General features: G+C 36.8%; 1 protein-coding gene across 3 annotated transcripts in view; it reads right to left on the reverse strand.

Annotated features, from left to right (window-relative positions):
• Window positions 1-243: 243 nt before the first annotated feature.
• Window positions 244-21,385, reverse strand: part of ORC5 (origin recognition complex subunit 5) — an 81,587-nt gene continuing 60,445 nt past the window's right edge. For all 3 annotated transcript variants that reach the window (XM_003825721.4, XM_008951051.6, XM_034964704.3), the window contains 2 exons: window positions 10,688-10,800; window positions 244-796 (listed from right to left, as the gene is read on the reverse strand). In XM_003825721.4, the coding sequence (XP_003825769.1) occupies window positions 751-796; window positions 10,688-10,800 (159 nt within the window). In that variant the 3' untranslated portion in view covers window positions 244-750. The remainder of the gene's footprint in view (window positions 797-10,687; window positions 10,801-21,385) is intronic.

Consider the following 21,385-nt stretch of genomic DNA (forward strand, 5'->3'; position numbering starts at 1 on the left):
TTATTGTGGAACTCTTAAAGGCCAGTGATTTTAAAAAAGAGAAAGAAAGAAAATAAAACCATGATACTGATAAAAAAAAAAAGAAACTGGGTTGGGTAGCTAATTTTAAGAAAGTGACCAGATAAACCTTATACAAGCATACCATAGTTATCAAGTAGGCTGAAAGAGGGAAAGTTGGTCTGTTTCTGATCAAACTACCTTGCCTTTTGAGAAAAGCAAGTGAAAAGATAAATACACACAAGCTTGGATTTTAAAAAGAACTTGTATTTATTATATTTTGCAACTATGATCTTTTAAAACAGTGGCCTTAGGAAAATCTGCTTTGGCAAGCGACTGCAGAGGCTCCTGTGGAGAGGAAGTGAAAAGAATGGGCATATAAACAAGGGCTGCTGGCACGTTCAAAGCGCAGGGGATAGTTCACAGAGCAAAATGTAGTCCTAAGTAAATGGGTTTCAGGCAATTTCAGTGTTAAGATAACATCATTAAGAGTAGAACAGATTGTGCTCAAACCCTGCTGTTTATAATTAACACGCTGCTTCCAAATACTCCAGGGTCCCTGGTAAATAGTCTTCTGCTCACATCCACCCAGACCAATCAGAATATTTTCATCAGATTCCATGCTGGGCCAGCACCTGTTTGGACAAATCCAATAGAGCCAAAGAACTCCTCTCCTTGGCCAGCTAAGTAGCTGGATGAACACAGCTTGGCTTAGTCATTGTCACAGTGTCCATATGGCTTTGAAGCTTGTTTTCACAAGAAATCATACAAGTATTTTATTATGTCAAAGTTCACCGTCCTAAAAACAAAAACAGATAATATGTTAGCATTCTCACCCCTAGATTGCTCAGCTTTGTATGATTCTGGAAAGCACATGCAAAATAATTCACGACTAATGCTAAAAATCCTATAGTGCTATCAAATGCACCCTGATAGGACTGACATTAATTCTTTAAAATGTTATTAGGAACACAATATTTTAAGTTTTTTTTTTTTTTGCCATGCACGAAGTTTGCCTTTCTAAAGAAAAGTAAACGAAGCTAGAGCTATTCAACATTCTGTACTTCAATTGTACTACAGAAAGTTTAGACTTCATTTGAAAGCTATTTGCTTTGTCTAATAACCAGAATAAAGTAATTAGAGATTCAAAAGTATTTAAATCTTCTTTGCTTCTGAACATTGTTTATCTTCCGAGACACCTGTTTTGTCATTACATAATGCATAGCTCATCTGTCCTCATTTGTAGTTTTCATTCTTTTCAGTCTTTTAACGCTGGCTGACCTGTGTGTGTATTGTAACTAAATCTGTATGATCCAAGAATATGATACAACAAACAGATGATGTGAATGTATATTTTTGTACTCTGATGGCAGGCAGAATAAAATAGCAGAGAGAGAGACATATAATTATTCTCCTTTCACAAAACTCATTCTTCACTATAAATATTCAGACTTGGAGGTTTATTATTTGAATAAATGGTCAAAATAATTGGATATAATGATCTAGCAATAAGTATAAAATTAAAGCCTTAAGTATTCAATTCTGCAAAAATAATCATCCATGTGAGAACAGCCTTTTAAAGATTCACTAATTGCATGCTCTTATTTATTAAACCATCATCAATTAATGTTTTTGTCTATCATTTTGCAATATACTTTCTAAAAAAGTTTCTAAGCAAATGACTGACATATCAAATATTTTTTAAAATGTGGAATGGGGAACTATAGATACTGCTTATGAAAACACATTTAAAAATAGCTAAAAAGAGATGCTATGGCTATTGTGGTACCTAATGTTGGACTGAAGAATAACTTGCTTCATTGTAACAGTGCCTCTGAAGAATACTAAGCCTTTCCAAATGGTATAAAACTGCCAAAACAATACTGCAGAACTAAAAAGTTTAAAAAAAATCTTTTGCATAAAGACGCAAAAAGTATGGTTATTAAATCATAAAGTTATTTTATATGTTTTTCTTTCGTTCAACTCTAGAAACACCCAAATTTATGGGCACCAAAGTACTTTTGACACATGATTCTTTTTGTTTGTTTTTGAGATGGAGTCTTGCTCTGTCACCCAGGCTGGAGTGCAATAGCATGATCTCGGCTCACTGCAACCTCCACCTCCCCGGTTCAAGCAATTCTCCTGCCTCAGCCTCTCAAGTAGCTGGAGGTACAGGCATGTGCCAACACGCCTGGCTAATTTTTGTAGTTTTAGTAGAGATGGAGTTTCATCATGTTGGCCAGGCTGGTCTCAAACTCCTGACCTCAGGTGATCTGCCCGCCTTGGCCTCCCAAAGTGCTGGGATCACAGGCGTGAGCCACCGCGCCCAGCCAACACATGATTTTTAAAAAATCGTGATACTGATTGAAAAGATCTTATTTAGAGGACCAAAGAAAGGAAACGGATATAATAGACTACTTTTTTTTTAAACTTCATTTTATTATTATTATACCTTAAGTTTTAGGGTACATGTGCACAATGTGCAGGTTAGTTACATATGTATACATGTGCCATGCTGGTGTGCTGCACCCATTAACTCGTCATTTAGCATTAGGTATATCTCCTAATGCTATCCCTCCCCCCTCCCCCCCACCCCACAACAGTCCCCAGAGTGTGAAGTTCCCCTTCCTGTGTCTGTGTGTTCTCATTGTTCAGTTCCCACCTAGAGACTACTTTTAACCACGGACAGAAAAGGCAAGTGGTATTTGTACATCTCTCCAGGCATATTTCTCCACAATGACTTTGGGTCTTAGGTTATAAACCTAAAGTAATATGGTAAAATGGACTTAATGTTGTGTTGCTAATTTTTTTTTTTCTGGACTTGGGTGAAAACAAAATTTTTGAAGCAGGTAAGATTAAAACAACTTAAATTCCAAAACTAGGAGAATCCATAAATTACAATACATTATTTGATGAAATATTATACAGCCATACAAAATGATCAATATGAAGATATACCAGCAATATTAAGGGAGAAAGGGAGAAGAAATAATTGCAAGTAAGTTGTGACGGCTGCAGAGAAATGTTTGTCTAATGGACTAGTACTAGAAGAGCACAAATACATGAAAATATTGTGATGTCTGTAGGACTTCTCTATTTTTTGAGAAATCTGTTTGTTACTATAGCATTAGAATAGTTTGTACAATAAATAAATAGCAGAACAGACTTAATAGAATGAATGGAGTGACTTAAAAACACTAAGCAACTTAAATGTTCATAAAACTTTCATTATATTCCCTTTCTGTACTTTGTCAGTGGTAAGTATTCATGCAAACTGAATCATAGTAAGAGTTTTAGATTTAAAAAAATCAATCAGGAATTGAATATAAAATCATTCCTTTAAGAAACATTTACTTCCCAAGATGTATCACTATCTCTACCATTCCTCCACCCCCAATATAAATAGGTAACTTGCCAATTGATCTCACACATATTATTTTAAGACATGGCAGAATTTGTTAGAATAATCACAGGGGCAACATAAAAAACTATGCCACACACCCGAAAGATAATTTTGTGCTTTAAAGTACTTGAAGACAAACAATCCTCTTTAAAGAAAGGTATAACTTACAAGAGAATTGTGTAATTTGCATGGATGTTCCCTGGCTTTCCATGGTCACAGATGCATATTAGAGTCACGTAAGTATAATTTTAAACTTTGGGATAACTTTCAATATACTATGGGAGATTCTCCCACAGAACATAAATGAATTATTTTCTAAAGTAACCAGCTGGAAAGAAATACAGTAAACACGAATAGTGTGGTGGCAATTTTCCTAGGAGTAATTCTTAAATCAGAATTTAGAATACGTTAATACAAGTTAATTATATGGCATATATTTAAGGATTTAATTTTGCCTTTATCCTTTTATTTCATTTTGTTGATTCATTAAAATACTTTTTCTTTCTTTTAGGATACTATTTTGTTTCCTTTTACTTTTGTGGGCAGTTTGAGTTTGAGATTTTTTTAATTTTTTTTTTTCTGACAACTTGCAACCATACAACTTTAAGTTGTAACCTCTATTTATCTTATAGTGTCTTCCCACTGACTGTGGAAGAAAAACAATTGAAAATGTGTAACTACCATTCACATTAAGAACAATCCAAGAACAAAATTTAGTAAGCTTCTCAGTCGTTATCTGCTTTCTCCCATACTCTATCTCCAAATTCTATGCTCCCTTTCTAGAATCAGCTTCCTACAGCTTCTCTGTCCAAACCTTTCCACTGTAGTCTCTATATCCTCTATCTCTTCAAGGAATGGTTATTTTCCCCTTCCAGGCTTAACTGAAACTAGGCTCCCCTCAAAGGACATAGTCTTTTCTTCAGCTCCTTCCAATGAATGTTTAACTCTCCACTGTACCCCTGGACAGTTCTGTCAGGTGGGGCTGGTGTCCTGTGCAAAAAGCTCTGCTACTCTGAGATTAAGACCATTCTGCTCACCATCCCCATCCTCTTTGTCGCCATCCCTTAGTCACTGAGTAATTTAGCATACAGTTCAGTCTTCCTTTCCAACCCAAGACCTGCGTCAGCCTAGTGACTTCATTATATATTTCTCTTTCTTACCTCCAATAACCTTTTCCACTCTCATAATCACACTCAGAAATGCTCTACTTCTAAAGAAATAAATTCAGACATTCTACCTTATGATCCCCAATTTCTCCCTTTTTTGCTATCTGGAACATGTTGGGACAATCAGTTCACAAATGGCTTCATTTTTTCCTGATCTACAAACATTAACTGAGTATCTATATGCTAGGCACTGAATTATTAGCCCCCGACTGGCTTTACTTCCTTCCTGCCCATCCTAGCTTAAGACTCCATGATTCATCAGGTCAAGTGGTTACTTGCTGGAATCCACTGAACTTACCTGGCAAAACCCCAGTACGATGTGATTTCGATTATAATTCTTTGCTGTCCCAGTCTCTAGCACATGGATTGGTGTTGGAGAAGATCACAAGTCTCACAGATTGGTGCCATTGTAAATTCAAGGTCAAAAACCTCAACACTCCCAACAAACTGCTTTCCTTTCAACAGTTTCTTCCATTCCCCATGGCAGCTATTTCAAATGTTCCAGATTTCTTTAAACTGCTACTATTTTTGCCCTTAGTCTCAATTTTGTCTCCTCCTTCTCAGAGAAAATGGAATTCATCAGATCAGAACTCCCTCAACTTTTTGCCACCAAACCTCCAAATTCAGCTCCATCAGAATCCATCTTTTTCTCTTGTTACAACGCAAGAGGATTCCGCTCTCTCACCTACAGCTCTTGCAACTCAAATTCTAAACCCCATGCCTATATAACATTTCAGTAATTGTGTGCTTTAAATTAATCTTTCTCCCTTTTGTATCATTAACTCTCCTTCTCTATCTGTTCTTTCCTATCAGCATTTAAATATGCTCAAATCTTTAAAAAATAAATAATAATCCTCTCTCAACCACATAACCCCTTTAGCAGTTATAATCCTCTCTCTTGGCCAGACACAGTGGCTGATGCCTGTAAACCTAGCACTTTGGGAGGCCGAGGTGGGTGGATCACCTGAGGTCAGGGGTTTGAGACAAGCCTGGCCAACATGGCAAAACCCCATCTCTACTAAAAATACAAAAATTATTTGGGCGTTGTGGCACACGCCTGTAATCCCAGCTACTCGGGAGGCTGAAGCAGGAGAATCACTTGAACCTTGGAGAAAGAGGCTGCAGTGAGCCGAGATCGTGCCACTGCACTCCAGCCTGGGTGACAGAGTGAGACTCTGTCTCAAAAAAAAAAAAAAAAAGAAAAAGAAAAAGAAAAAAGAAAAAAAAATCCTCTCTCTCCTTTATAGCAAACAAATAAGTAAATAAATGAATCCTAGAATACAGGCTAATAAGAATAGGATATAGCTATGTTATACTTTATACTTGTTGCTGTATCTCCCCAAAGCCTACCACAGTGTTTTGTTTATAATGGGCAACACAATAAATGTTAAATAAACTAATGAAAAACATTATCTCTCTTTGCTACATCTACTTTCTCATAAATACTACAATATGACTTCTACTTCATCATACCACTGAAAGTCTTCTGGATAAAGCTACAAATGACTGCTTTATCAGTAAATCAGAGGATTCTGCTTGATTTCTTGGTGACAACTGACTTTTGACCATTACTCCTGTCCCTTACAGTTTCCTAGTTTTCTTGTATATGCAACTTTATATGAACTGTTATATGCACTTAAGCTTACATCATGAGTTATTTTCCCAAGTTACTATCCTTCAAAAGTGTGATTTTCAGTAACTGTATAAAAATACATGATGCTATTGATTGACTGCCATTTTAGACATTTAGGTTATATCCTGTGATCCCTATTATCTCATTTGTTCTCTGCCACAGGTGTCTGGAATGAGGCCAGCCTTCCTTTTCTTTGGTAACTATCCTTGGGACTTCCTCTCCCATCAAGCCTTGATTTGGAATGAGACTGTCTCTGAGCTCCCTTCTTGCTGTCCCCAAAAACAAATTCATATGGTTCCCCTTCATCTGAATTTTTACTGCTAATCACTATAGGAAAACATGCAATATTTATTTAGCACATACTAAGTTTAAAGCACTGTGCTAGGTTTGAGGATAAGGCAGTGATAGACATAAACACAGTCTGCTTTGAGCTTATGAGCTTGTATTCTAGAAAGAAAGATGAACTCTAATTACTCAATTATTTAAGTAAAACTTGTTACATATAATGAAGAACAAAATGGGAACTTCCAAATCGTGTGTGTGTGTGGTATGGGGGGGTGATGATGGTGGTTGTGGTATTTGTGAGAAGGCGTCTTTAAGGAGCAGATATTTAAACGGAAATCTAAAGGTTATGTAGCAGTTAGCTAGGTGAAGGAGAAAAGAAGCTGGAAAATGCTGTATATACAAGCATGGGAAGCAGAATGGTGAATATAAAAAATGGAAAAAAGTGGTTAAAGTGCAGATACCGAGGAAAGAAGGTGTATGTGCTAGATGGGGCTAGGCACAGGTAGGGGCCAGATCATTTGGGCCTTGTTAGTTATTTAAAAGATTCTGTTATTTATCCCAAGAGCTATGGGAAACTACTGAATATTTTTAATGAGCAGGGTGACATTAAATTTTTATAAAATCATTCTGGCTACAGCATGGATAATAAATTATAAGAGGATAAGAGCAGACAGAAGATCAATTAGACTGTTAGAGAAGAGATGATGGTGGCTTGATCTAGAGTGGTAAAAGTATCATGATAACAAGTGAATGAAATTGAGACAAATAAGAGGGGCTTTGTAAGCTCAATAGGACTAATGGTTAAATATTAGGAGTGGGGGAGAGAGAGATGTCAAGAAGGACTCAAATTTCAGGCCTGGGTAACAAAGCAGACTGCAGTGCTTATCACTGAAATAAGAAACACTGGAGGAAAGCCAGATATTTCACTTTTTGTTGGTGGGTTGAAGCAGAGGTTAGAATTCCTAAGTTCAGTTTTGGAAATGTATTAATATAGCTGGGAAACAGCAATAAAGGTCAAGAATATTATAAAAAATAGGTCTGGTCTTTAAAAATAGGGGCATTATTAATACACAGATGATTGTTGAAGTCACAGGTGTGGCTCAAGTTGCCTAGGGAAAAAAATGTAATATGAGAAAAGAGCCTAGGGCCAAGCCTAAAGGAACAGTTATATTTAAAGGTCAGATGGTAAAGATAGCCTTTGTTAGTAAAAACAACCAAAGAATAAAGAGGAAAACCAGAATACTGTGGAATCATGTCTAAGAGAAGAGAGTTTTAAGAAAGAGTAGCCAACAGTGTCAGGTGCCACTGAGAGGACAAACAGCCGAGACTAACAAAGGTTCTGGGAAAGTGGAGGAGATGGAATTCAGAGCATAGGTAGAAGAATCTACCTTAGGAAGAGGAACCCCATCCTGCTGAAAAAGGAAAGAGAAGATGGACACTAATACAGGTAGCTCAATTCTCAGTTGATGGCTTCAACCTTGTTCTGTGAAACAGAGTGAAGACTGAACAGAATGAACTCAGGCGTTAGAATGTGGGGTTTAAACAGAGTCAAGAATTTAGGTGGAGGCTGGGCGCGGTGGCTCATGCCTGTAATCCCAGGCCTTTGGGAGGCCGATGCAGGCAGATCAACTTGAGGTCAGGAGTTCAAGACCAGCCTGGCCAACATGGTGAAACTCTGTCTCTGCTAAAAATTAGCCAGGCATGGTGGTGTGTGCCTGTGATCCCAGCCACACAGGAGGCTGAAGCAGGAGAATCGCTTGAACCCGGGAGGCAGAGGTTGCAGTGAGCCAAGATCACACTACTGTACTCCAGCCTGGGCGACAGAGCAAGACACTCCATCTCAAAAAAAAAAAAAAAAAAAAAAAATTTAGGTGGAAAAGAAGTCTGGATACCAGGTGCCCTATTATCTCAATACATGAGGTGGAATGGCTGAAGAGACAAAAATCAGTCTTAAGGAGAATAGGGAAATAGAGCCAGATTGCATGAGTCTCAAGGAAGTCCACATTTTTATAAGAAGTTGGGGGCAGTAACAGTCTGGAAGTGGCAACAAGAAGGATGGCACCAAAATGACCTCCAACCCTGAGGGATTAGGGTTTGAGAAAATACATAGCTACAACTAGAGGTAAGTCCAGGGGAAGCAGCATCCCAAAGAAGGAATCAGGTTTTAGCTAAGGCAATGAGGAAGACTATTAGGAGAATAATAATTCCTAAGGCACATGGGAGGGAGGGAAAGAATGAAAGGTAAAGTCAGCAGAAAAGAAGTACAAAACACAGGGATGAGAGAATGGAAGAGGGCAGGTGTGGGGAGGAGCGGGTGCTTATTCTATGGATATTGCCCATGGGAAGTAGGGAACAGTAAAGAAAACAAAAGAAAGTTACAGAGCCCCCAAGTTCTATGTCAAGATTCCAGGTCTAAAGTTCTTGCTTCCTTCTGAGGTGGTAAATGAAAGTGCATGTCTCTGGATGTGTCTAACATCCATCACTGTGATGCTCTGCACTAAGTAACATCAAATTAAGTCTGATTCAATGGAGATTCACTATATTAGGAACCCACAAACTTCTGTTTTGCACATGATTATACTGGGGCACAACCTAACACATTCAGAGTAATAAAATCCCTGAAATGAACAGGCTTCACTCCAAATTTATGCCTTGGATAGAGGCTCTTAGATATAAAGTTCCAATATAATTGTTTTTTTAAAGGAAGTAATTGCTTTGTGATTATACTTAACACACTAAAAAATAAGTTTCTGCTCAATTTTCTCTGCGTAAAAGTTTGCCTGGTTTTATTAAAATGAAACATTAAAACCCTTGAATTCATGTTTTACAGCCTATATGCCACAAAAATGTGGTAAATACCTGCATCATATTATCACAGAACTTAAAAACATTTTTTATAGAGACGGGGGTCTCACTACATTGCCCTGGCTCATCTTGAATTTCTGGCCTCAAGCAATCCTCCCACCTCAGCCACCCAAACTGTTGGGATTACAGGTGTGAGCCACTGCACCTGGCCATTCATTCAATAATTTATTATTTATTTATTTTTCAGAGCATTTTGAATTCAGAAGAGACTTCAGGGAGAAGCTGCCAACCTATGGACTTCAGAACCTCAAGAAGCTGTAAAATTAATCATCAGAGGAGATTTGCAAATCTATACTGATATCAAGCACTGTTTTAGGCTGAACAAAATAATGTCTCATGCCTAAATACTGTTAATTTTGAAATACATGTAAATACTTTCATGACTAATTTTTAAAGGGTGCTAAAATGGAATCTTCATATTGAAAAAGATTAGGAACACACTGTCTATGGATTGCCCTGTTCACTCTGCCAGTCTACACACTCATCACCTCTTCCATTACAGTCCTGACAGATTGTTATCCAGCTGCAACCGTATGATGAAGTCACTTATTCATATAAATGGTTTGAACATTTTCCATAACACTAAGAACACCTCTTTGTAAGGAAACTTGTATTTTTAGACAGCTTTCATTTTGACAAATGTACTTTCTTCCCCAGAACTTCTAACACTCTAGAATTACTCAGAATTAGCTTCATTCATTTTGCACGACAGCCCCTGAAACACTTAAGACAGTTCACATGTCCTTCCTAAGGCTTTTCTCTCACACTCTGTCCTTCAGTCAGGGATGTGACACAATTCCTCATTCTACCACTCTCCTCGTGCCCCTTCAGCATGTATCCATTTGTCTCTCTGAAAACTCTCAACACAGCACAGCACACTAGATTTGATCTGCCTGTGACAACACACAGTAGAATGATTATGTCCCCTGACCTAGACACTATATTTCTATCAGTGTTACCTAAGTCAGGATTTTTAAAGCCTTGTAGTCAGCTAAAAAATTTAGGACTTAAGCCAGCTCTCTCCCATCTTATTTCAATACAAGAGAGTTTTCTGTAGCCAACTGTCCATTAAATCTTACCTTGCCACTATGGGATCATTTATTCCAGCCTATTAAGGTTTTTCAGAATCTTGATTTTTGTCCTCTAACATATTAGCTATTTCTCCCAGTTTACGTCATTTGTAAATTTGAGAAGGTTCATTCTGTCGTACAGCTTATTCATTCTTGGCACTTAAATAGATGATTTTTTCATGTTTAAATGTCATGACTAATGACATCACATTTGGAAAACACTAATTTTTATATTTAGTATATCATTACATAATTCAAGACATTTTACCTTGCAATAGCTCTGATGAAGTCTAGAGACACTGTGCATTTGTATTTTGGTCCATCAAGCTGATCGTCATGGCCAACCAGGGTTAACAGCTGAAGGGTCACTAGAGAGGTAATCTAAAAGAGAACATTTTAATAAGAAACTGTTTTAATAAGATTATGTAATACTTTTGTTTCTGAAACATCTTATAGTCTGATAAAGATACATAACTGAATCACAAAAAACGTCTGCAAAGAAAATGACTACTTTGCAATCTGTAAATACAAATTTGTACATATGTTTTCCAGTCTAACAACCAAGACTAGTTGTCAGAGTCCTAGTTTTGTTTTTTTTTTTTTTCTTAGAGATATGGTCTCGTTCTGTTACCCAGGCTAGAGTGGCATGGCTTGATCACAGTTCATTGGAGTTTCAAATTCTTGGGCTCAAGTGGTCCTCTCAACTCAGTCTTCCCAAGTGGCTGGGACTACAGGCACATTTTTTAAATGTGCCTACAAAAAAAAAACAATTTTTTATTGTTTTGTAGAGACAGGGTCTCACTGTGTTGTCCAGGCTGGTCCTGAACTCCTCGCTTTGTGATTCTCCTGCCTTGGCCTCCCAAAGGGTCGGTGATACAGGAGGGGGGCAGGGAAGTGCTGGGCAGAGAAGGGCGTGGTCCCTGGCTAGTGCTCCACTCCAAGTCTGAGCCCACAGACCTAGGTAAGGGCTGGCATTTCAGTTTTTGTGCCTAAATATTACATTTTCCAAGACCACCCTGGCTACCATGCCCCCATCCTGTGCCTATAAAAACCCCGAGACCCTAGCAGGTAGAGATACAAGTGGCTGGACGTTAAGAGGAATACACTGGAAGAAGAATATGCAAGCGGCTGGACATCAAGAGCAACATACCGGCAGACACCAGCAGATGCCAGCAGGCCACCTACGGTGGGACAACACAGAGTTTGGCCAAGAGCGGCTAGACTTCAGGGGAAAACCACCTTCCCACTCCATCCTCCTTCGGGCTCCCCAACCATCTGCTGAGAGCTACTTCCACTATTCAATAAAACCTTGCACTCATTTTCCAAGCCCACATTTGATTGGATTTTTCGGTACAGCAAGGCAAGAACTCAGGATACAGAAAGCCCTCTCTCCTTCCAATAAGGCAGAGGGTCGAATTGAGCTAACACAAGCCACCTATAGATGGCAAAACTAAAAGAGCACACTGTAACACGCCCACTGCGGCTTCAGGAGCTGTAAGCATTCATCCCCAGATGCGGCCGTGAGGTTGGAGCCCCACAACCTGCCCGTCTGCATGCTCCCATTAGAGGTTTGAGCAGCGGGACACTGAAGAAGCAAGCCACTACCCCTGCAAGGGGGACAAGGGAACTTTTCCTGTTTCACTGGGATTACTGGTGTGAGTCACTGCACTCAGCCCAACCAAGATTCCTAGCTCAACAACTGATTCAAACAATCAGTCCCTAAGAATTCCACTAGAGACAGCTTTGTTTCATTACTCAGACACATGACCGCTAAACCTTTAAAAGCTGCAAATAAAGCACATTCCTCCTCTAAAAATTTTACAGAATATCTATCTAAATAACTCAGAATATAAAATCTATACTCCTTTGGGTATAAAACAATAATATGGATTTAGGTCTTTTTAAGAGTTAGGTGGCTGGTTAGATGAGAGTTAAGAAATACATCCTTCAGACCTGGGCTTAGTCTTGGTTTAAAACTTTCTTTCCTTCTTTTCTTTCTTTTTTTTTTCTGAGGCAGGGTCTCACTCCATTATCCATGCTGGATTGCAGTGGCGCAATCATGGCTCACTGCAGCCTCAACCTCCCCAGACTCAGGTGATCCTCCCACAGCAGCCTCCTGAGTAGCTGGTACTATAGGCACATGCCACCACACCCAGCTAATTTTTTGTATTTTTTGTAGACATGGGGTTTTGCCATGTTGTCCAGGCTGCTCTTGAGCTCCTGGGCTCAAGTGATGCACCTGCCTAGCCTCCCAAAGTGTTGGGATTAGAGGCGTGAGCCCCCGCACCCAACCATTGCTTTAAAACTTATTGCTGATCGTGTACTCAGGAAAACACCAGAAGGATTATTAGTAAAAGCAAAAGTGTATTTTGATAGGTCAAAATCAAAGTACAAAATCACTTAACATTCATATGGCCAACTAAAATATTAAGTTCTCTGAAATCTAAGAAAGGAAGCTGATCCAAGAGCTGAAATTCTTTGAGTGCCCATTGTCTTCTCCTAATTTCTTATTTTTGTCTCCCATAAGCCAGCAGGAAAAAGAGTCAGCAATGGCAGTAAGATAAAATTTGGAGACTTAGTTACCTGTAACTGCTCAGTGGCAATATGAATAAGAGTTTTAAGTTAAACTATCTGTAATACCTAATCATATGTCTTAGGAATTAAAATGCTCACTTAATTTGAGACTAATACTTTACAAATGCTAAGTAAACATCCTATGAATAATAAAAACACTAACAGCAGTAGTAATTTGCTTGGTATTAAGTACTCTATACACATTATCTCATGTTATTCCTCATTACCCTCATGTCCACAAGGTGGACATTATTATACTTTTTTTTATAGATAAGCCTTAGAGATCTTAAGTAACTTTCTCCATATTCCAGATCTACTGGCTTAGCAAGAATTCAAGAAACCATGATCATCTTACTATATTACATTTCCCATTACCATTTTAAAGGGAAAATTATCATGCAGTATTTAGTCGATTACTTTACTAACAAATTAAAGGGTGAACAGATAATAAATATCTCATATAGAGTATCTTATGTAGAGAAAATCCTATATTCAGTAAATAAGAAATATTTCAACTAGAAAAGCAATTTATATTAATACATCAAAATACAAAGCTCTGCATTCAAAAGGCTAAGACTTTAATTTCTAATTCAGTATCAATAATTACGTTACACCTTGAAATATCTTTTATAAATATTGTGCGTTGAAAAGAATATGTATTTTGCAAATGTTATGTTCTTTGTTACATGTCTATTGCTTTGTTACATATATGTCTATTACACAAGACACATATGTAACAAAGACATTATTTGTATTGTTAAATCTTATATACACCATTTTTAAAATCTGCCTGATCAAAACTGAGAGAGGTATTAAAATTCTTTTGTTACCATAGAATCTTTCTGCTTTGTAGTTTTTAAGCTATGTTACTAGGTAACATACATACAGATTTAAAATTACGTTTTGTTGACAAACCTTTTCATTATAATAACCCTTTTATTCTCCAGTAATGTCTTAGCTTACAATGTATTTTTTTCTAATCTTAAGATAGCTATATTAGCATTCCTTTATGTGCTCTGCCTTTTTCTGTTACTTTTCATGATTCTACTTTCAAGGTTCATGTTTTCTCAATTTAAAACAGTTCTCATGTAAATAACATATAGTGGGATTTTGTTTTTATAGTCAGTCTGACAACTTTTACCTTTCATTAGGACCATAGACTCCATTTGTTTTTAATATATCTAATGATTTTCTAAAATTTTTCTTTCTACTGTTATATTGACCTATTTGTCCCTCCTTTCCTTTTTCTCATTCCTTTCTTACCTTTTGTTGTAATTATATTTTCTTATCTCTTTTTACTTTCACTACCTTGTAAGTAGTTCTATAGTCCTTTTAATTTGAATGTCCATTTTGATTTCTTTTTCGGCTCTCTTGCTATTTTGGAAGTCCTCCTTTATTTCCAACTTACAGAGTTTTTCCAGTTTTTTGTTTTGTTTCTGGGGGATCACAGAATGTGATCTGCATACTAGCAATCCTCTGAAATTTGTTGAGGCAGCTAGGTTCTCTGGGAGGAAAGAAGGGTGCACGGGAACCTGGGTGTCACTGTGACAGAGTGAAAATGACCATGGTGGCCACCCTGCCTGTTCTGCCCACCAGGCCCCTTCTTGCTTTATTCCAAGAATGTCTCCAGCTGATGACAACAGAGCAGAAAGCATGCCCACCATGTGAGATGACTTACCCCAGGCAAATGAGGTAGGGTGCAACAAGAGTTTTTTTCTCTTACTTATTAAGGTATCTACATAATATCCTACATTTTGCCTTTTAGCCTGCAAAGTCTAAAATATTTACTATGTATCCCTTTACTGAAAAGGTTTGCTGACCTCTGCATTAGAAGATTGCTAGATTCAAATTGTTAATTTAACCAACATTAAAACTAAGATGTTTAGTAACTTGATCAAAGTGGTAATGCCCAGATGGTGCCAGAAACTCACCTGACTAGGACTTAAATCTCCTAACTCCAACTCCAAAACTTTTAAAAAACATGCATAAGCTGTGATCACAGCTAAGAAAGTGCAGATCTAACAGATGTATTATACTCTTGCCTGAAAAGAGTGTGTGCTAAAAGAATTAGGATGATCTGCAAAATAGTCATAAAGGGAGCATTCAACAGAATAAACCCAGCAGTATGCCTCTAGCACTAAGATACAGGACTCTTTGCCCATTAACTTAGAAATCTGGTATATGCTACAAGTTTGTATCCACCGTAGAGGTGGAGCTGCCTGGCTGTCACTTAAGGTATTAGTATTAAGATCATCCAATTACCTCATTCCCACTCTCACCACTGGGCCCATTCAGATTCCACACTTAATCTTCTGATTTCAGAAGAGAGAGAACATAGTTTAAGAGAAAAAAACATTTAAAGTTAGTAAGATCTATCTTTTGCCACTTGCTAGCAGTAGACTTCAGACTGGTCAGTTCAACAATGTGGACCTCAATTTTCAAAACCAAAAATCATCATAATAATCTTTCAGCCACACAGGGATGTTCTAAATATTTATAACTATAAATGAGCACCAAAAAGCTGTTAGAACTAATAAATGCTTTCAGTAAAGTTGCAGAATACAAAAATCAACAAACATGTCTATACACTTACAATGAACTATCAAAAAACGAAATTTAAAAAAATCTAACTTACAACAGCATCAAAAAGAATAAAACATGTAAGAATAAATTTAATCAAGAAGGTGAATTATTTATACACTAACAACTATAAAACACTGATGAAAGAAATTCAAGACGACACAAATAATTGAAAAGATACCTGTGTTCAAGGACTGGAAGAATTATGATTTTTAAAATGTCCATACTACCCAATGCAATCTACAGATTCAATGCAATCCCCATCAAAATTCCAATGGCATTTTTCACAGCTAGAGGTATCACAATTCCTTATTTCAAAGTATATTATTAATACAAAACTATAGTAATCAAAACAGTACGGTAATGGCATAAAAACAGACACACAGATCCACAGAACAGAACAGAAAGTCCAGAAATAAAACCACACATATAAGGTCAACTAATCTTTGACAAGGGTACCAAAAACACACAATGGGAAAAGGATAGTCTCTTCAATAAATGGTACTGGAAATATTGGATATCCACATGCACAAAAAATAAAACTGAATTCTCATCTTACACCATACACAAAAATTAATTCAAATGGACTAACGACTTAAATGTAAGACATGAAACAATAAAATTCCTAAAAGTAAACATAGGGAAAAAAACTCCCTGATATTAGTTTTGGCAATGATTTTTTTGGATAGGCTGCCAAAAGCACAGGAAACAAAAGCAAAAATAAACAAATGAGACTACATCAAACTCAACAGCTTCTTCACAGCAAAGGAAACAACCAATAAAATGACAAGGCAATCTACAGAATGGGAGAAAAAAAATCAGGTAAATCAAATGGCATAAACAAGATAATAGAAACAAAATTATATTAACAATTGTATTAAAAGTAAATGAAATGCTTCAAATAAAATAAAAAGACTGAAAAAAATCAAACTGCATTTTGTTTAAAAGAGATACATATAAAATGGAAGCACATGTGAAAGTTAAAGGTCAAAGACAAAATTGAGATATGTCACACAAATTCTAATAAAAAGAACAATGATGAAAATATGTTAAACATCAGACAAAACAGACATGAAATGAGGTTTAAAGAAAGGTTCACTTAATAATGATAAAATGCAGGCCCTGAGCTCGTATCTCTTACAAGATTAATTGTTTGAGACCTTTACTATGAAGAGAAGAGACACAGAAAGGATGGACAGCCAGGGGATCCAGGAGTCTTCGTGGGAGAACAAGTACTGCTAAAACCCAAGACAAGACAAATTCAAAAGCCTTCCCAGTGTGGAAACAGGTAGAAATCTATAATGACAGTAGGCCTGAAATTTTAATGAATGGGAAGATATGTAGTGAAGAGTGAACATAGTCTTCTATTGCTAAGTATATTAACTTCAACCCTTTCTATTTTTCTGTAAGGGATTCGTTTGCTAAAATAGGTTAGTAATAGCTATTTGAAAAATCACGCATTGAACTCTATTATTAAAGGCAGTTCTCCTTAGTACTTTTTTTAATATAGAAGAAAACATTAATTACCTTGTACTTTGCCACTGACATTTCCTTATAATATTTCTTATAACTGATACTTTCCTGTTAATTCAAACACTCACATATTTAGATTCTTTAATCGAAATTGTATGCTAAATTACTTTTTCCACAATTTTTTCATAGAAAAACACAAAATCTGTCTTTAATATAGTTAAGTTAGGGTCTCAAGAATATTTTCAGATGCCTTACAGTTTTTTACTTTTAGCACATTAGTTGTAACAAATGTCCAAAGGCAGAAAGTTGGAACAAACAAGCCCTTGAAGTCACTTTCAGTTCTACCAAGATTCCCCGGCTAAATTAATCATGTAAATTGTGCAAAGAATATAATATCACTTCAGCTGAAGATGCAGCAGCTAAAAGGAACTTCCAAAATATTAATAAGATGACTGATCAATTTTTTTAGGGGTAGGGATGATTTAGGAAAAGCTAATACATTAAAAGAACTAAACCTAAAAAAAGCAATTAAATTAGAATGTGATTTTTCACATTAAAAAAACTCATTTCAGTCTTTTATTTGTTGACTTTATCATGTGAAAATCACTGAAAAACTCAACATAAAAATATTCATATATATAAATTGTACACAAATATACAAATAATAGATATTCAGAAGAATATCTATTACATAAAGCAGTGAACAGGCCGGGTGCGGTGGCTCACACCTGTAATCCCAGCACTTTGGGAGGCAGAGACAGGTAGATCACTTGAGGCCAGGAGTTTCAGATCAGCCTGGCCAACATGGTGAAACCCCGTCTCTGCTAAAAATACAAAAGTTAGCTGGGCATGGTGGCACGTGCCTGTAATCCCAGCTACTTGGGAGGTTGAGGCATGAGAATTGCTTGAACCCAGGGGGTGGAGGTTGCAGTGAGCTGAGATCGCACCACTGCACTCCAGCGTGGGTGACAGAGCAAGACTCTGTCTCAAAAATAAAAATAAAAATAAAAAAAGGAGTGAACAAATGTACCAAATATTTAAAGGTACTTTCCCAGTTTATTAAAATTTTGCTAGAGTAAAATTGAAAACAAAATCAAGCACAAAGATTAATTAGTGGAGTCAACATTTTGAATCTCAAACATATTAGTTTATTAACTTACTAAATGAAAACTTCTGGAAAAATACATATAAAACTTTAAAAATTATTTCTATATATGCATAAATAGCAGAATATCCACCTTCCTTTCTATTATCCAATCCTTAAATTGGCTAATTTTTATTTCCAACTACATATCCATGAAACTCTTGAGGACTTACTCTAGGTACTGTGCATTTAAAAATGAGGCTGGGAGCAGTGGCTCACACCTGTAATCCCAGCACATTGGGAGGCCGAGGCAGGCAGATTACCTGAGGTCAGGAGTTCAAGACAGGCCTGGCCAACAGGGCAAAAACCCGTCTTTACTAAAAATACAAAAAATTAGCCGGTAGTGATGGCATGTGCCTGTAATCCCAGCTATTCTGGAGGCTGAGGCAGAAGAATCGCTTTAAATTGGGAGGCGGAGATTGCAGTGAGCTGAGATCGTGCCACTGTACTCCACCCTGGGCAACAGAACGAGACTCCGTCTCACAAATAAATAAATAATGAATAGGATCATAAAAAATACTTATTTACTTCCTTGCTCCACTTTAAATGTTCATGACAATATGAACTCAGATCTCCAGGCTAGTATTAATACCTATGTAGTCTGATATGGTCAGTGTGGATCTGACAAAAAGTCTCTAGACAGTGAGTACTCAGATTCATCGTGGTGTCTGTTTCACATGTATGCATGTATATGCATAAATAAGGCAGAGGTGGGGCCGAGCCTTTCCCATCTAACTGCCTGAGACCTTTACTATACAGGAAAAAGACACAGAACAGGATGGGCAACCAAGGGATACAGGGGTCTTTGGGGGACAGTAAATATTGCTGAAAACCAAGATAAGACAAATAGCCTTCTTAGTTTGGAATCTTGTAGAAATCCATAATGAGAGTAGGCCTGAAATTTTAATGAATGGGAAGACACACAGAAAATAGTTAACATAGTCTTCTATGGCTAAGTATATTAACTTCGACCCTTCTTATTCAGTGACACATCTGTGACTTAGAGAAAAGAGATACACAACAGTCATTCCTGTTGTTAGGTCCCCAAATGCAGGGGGAGATTTACACAAAGTCTGTAGTTCCAGCATGGAATAATAAATTGAAATATTTTGCAGTAAATAAATTAATGACTTAGAAGGATTTAATCTCTGTTGGAAAAAAAAGCTCTCTAAATAATAATGGTAAAACATTCTGTAATCTTTTTTTAGCACTAATTTACAGAAGGCTTCTCATTCAATTGAGCTTTGAATTACCAAGGAACACATTTCAGGAACAAACACTAACAAAGAGCCTAGACAGAGGGTTAGAAAAAAAAGATAAATACAGAAGAACTTCCCACCCAGACAGGATGCATAGATTCATATTTGTTATTCTTCCCTGCTAAGTACAACTATAAATCCTGGAAATAATATAAGAGGCGACCAAAAGAGGACTCTGAAAGGTAGAAAGAGGTAGGTGGGCTGCTTAGGGACCCTAGGGCTACAGAAACAATATAGAGGGTGCGAGTCTTAGAATTCCCCACCCAAGAGCGAAAAGTGAACCAAGCCCAGCACTTCCCAATCCACAACTGAGCGGCAAAAGGCTACCCAGGTAGGCTCATTCCTCCCCTGGATTAAAGAAGAATCCTGACGAAAGATCTGGCAATTCTATATCTAGCAAAACTATCCTTCATGAATAAAGTGGAAATAAAGACATGCTCAAACAAGGTAAAACAGAAGAATCTGTCACTAGCAGATGACCTTCAAAGAAGAGCAAAAGGAAATTCTTCAAACAAAAGGAAATAATAAAAGTGAAAGAACGAACAGTGGAAAGAGCAGATTTGTGGATAAATACAAGAGAATATATCCTCATGAGTTTTCTAAATCACATTTGATTAAACATTTTAACACCTTCTGATACTCAAGACAGTATCTGAAAAAGTGAGAAAGTAAAAGGAATGGCAGTATGGTTTCCACACTTCACTTGAAGTGGTAAAACACATACACCTTATAAAACTAAGCAGGCAATTACCATATTACCCTGCAATTGCACTTATGCATTTATTCCAGAGAACTGCATTTTCACATAAAAACTAGTACATGAATGTTCCTAACAGCTTTAATTGTAGTAGCCAAAAAACGGGAAAGAACCCAGATGTCCTTCAACAGGTGAATGGTTAAACAAACTGTGGTATATCTATACCACAGAATACTCCTCAGTAATTAAAATGAATGAACTATTAATACATGCAAAAATTTGGATGAATCTGAGGAATTATCCTGACTCAAAAAAGTTAATTCCCAAGTGTTATACACTATATGATTATGCTTAAACAAATTCTTGAAATGACAAAATTCTAGAGGTAGCAATTACCAGTTAACAGGAATTGGGGAAGGGGAGGAAGAGAGGAAGCTATGGTCATCAGTGAGTATCACGGAGAATCCTTGTGATAATGGAACCGGTCTTGACTGTGGTGGTGAATTAACAAAACTATGCACAGGATAAAATTTCATATAACCAAATATATATAGACATACACAAAAGAATACAAATAGAAGTAGGGAAATCTGAATGAGATCAGTAGATTGCATTAATGTCAGTTTCCTGGTTGTGATATTTTACTATAGCTTTGCCAGATGTTATACCACTGTGGGGAACCAGTAAAGGACACACAGGAAGAGAGAATACACATTATGTTTTACAACTGTGTGTGAATCTATAATTACCTCAAAAAAGCTTAATTAAAAAATAAAACACTGATAATGTACTCAAAATATAGAGGGCTTTGAGAAATACCTTGTAAACTGTCAGAATAAATGTTATCTCAAAATGTTTTAAGTAGCTATGAAGCTAAAAAAATCTACTTGTAAAAATAAAAACACTTTTTAACCCTTATTTGTAAAGATTTTTAAATCTCTCCTACTTAAAGGCAGATGATTAGTTATGACTTGGGGCTCAGACTCAAGGAGGATTTGTAGCTACTGGTTTCATGCTGTGAGTCCATAAAGGTCCTTACAAATTTGCCACAAACCTGTGACTAGTAAAAGTTATTACTTCCTCTACAGCAAAGGAAGATTATAGCAAAAGTATTACTATATAAATCCCAACCGGAGTGTTCTATTTTTCCAAATTCTTACTTTATATATTTTCGAATGATAAAAGTTGTTTTTATTTGTTTGTTTTGGGGCTATAAAAGCCAACTGCACTTCAAATTTA

Source organism: Pan paniscus, chromosome 6 (assembly GCF_029289425.2).
Source record: "Pan paniscus chromosome 6, NHGRI_mPanPan1-v2.0_pri, whole genome shotgun sequence".
Lineage (NCBI taxonomy): Eukaryota > Metazoa > Chordata > Mammalia > Primates > Hominidae > Pan > Pan paniscus.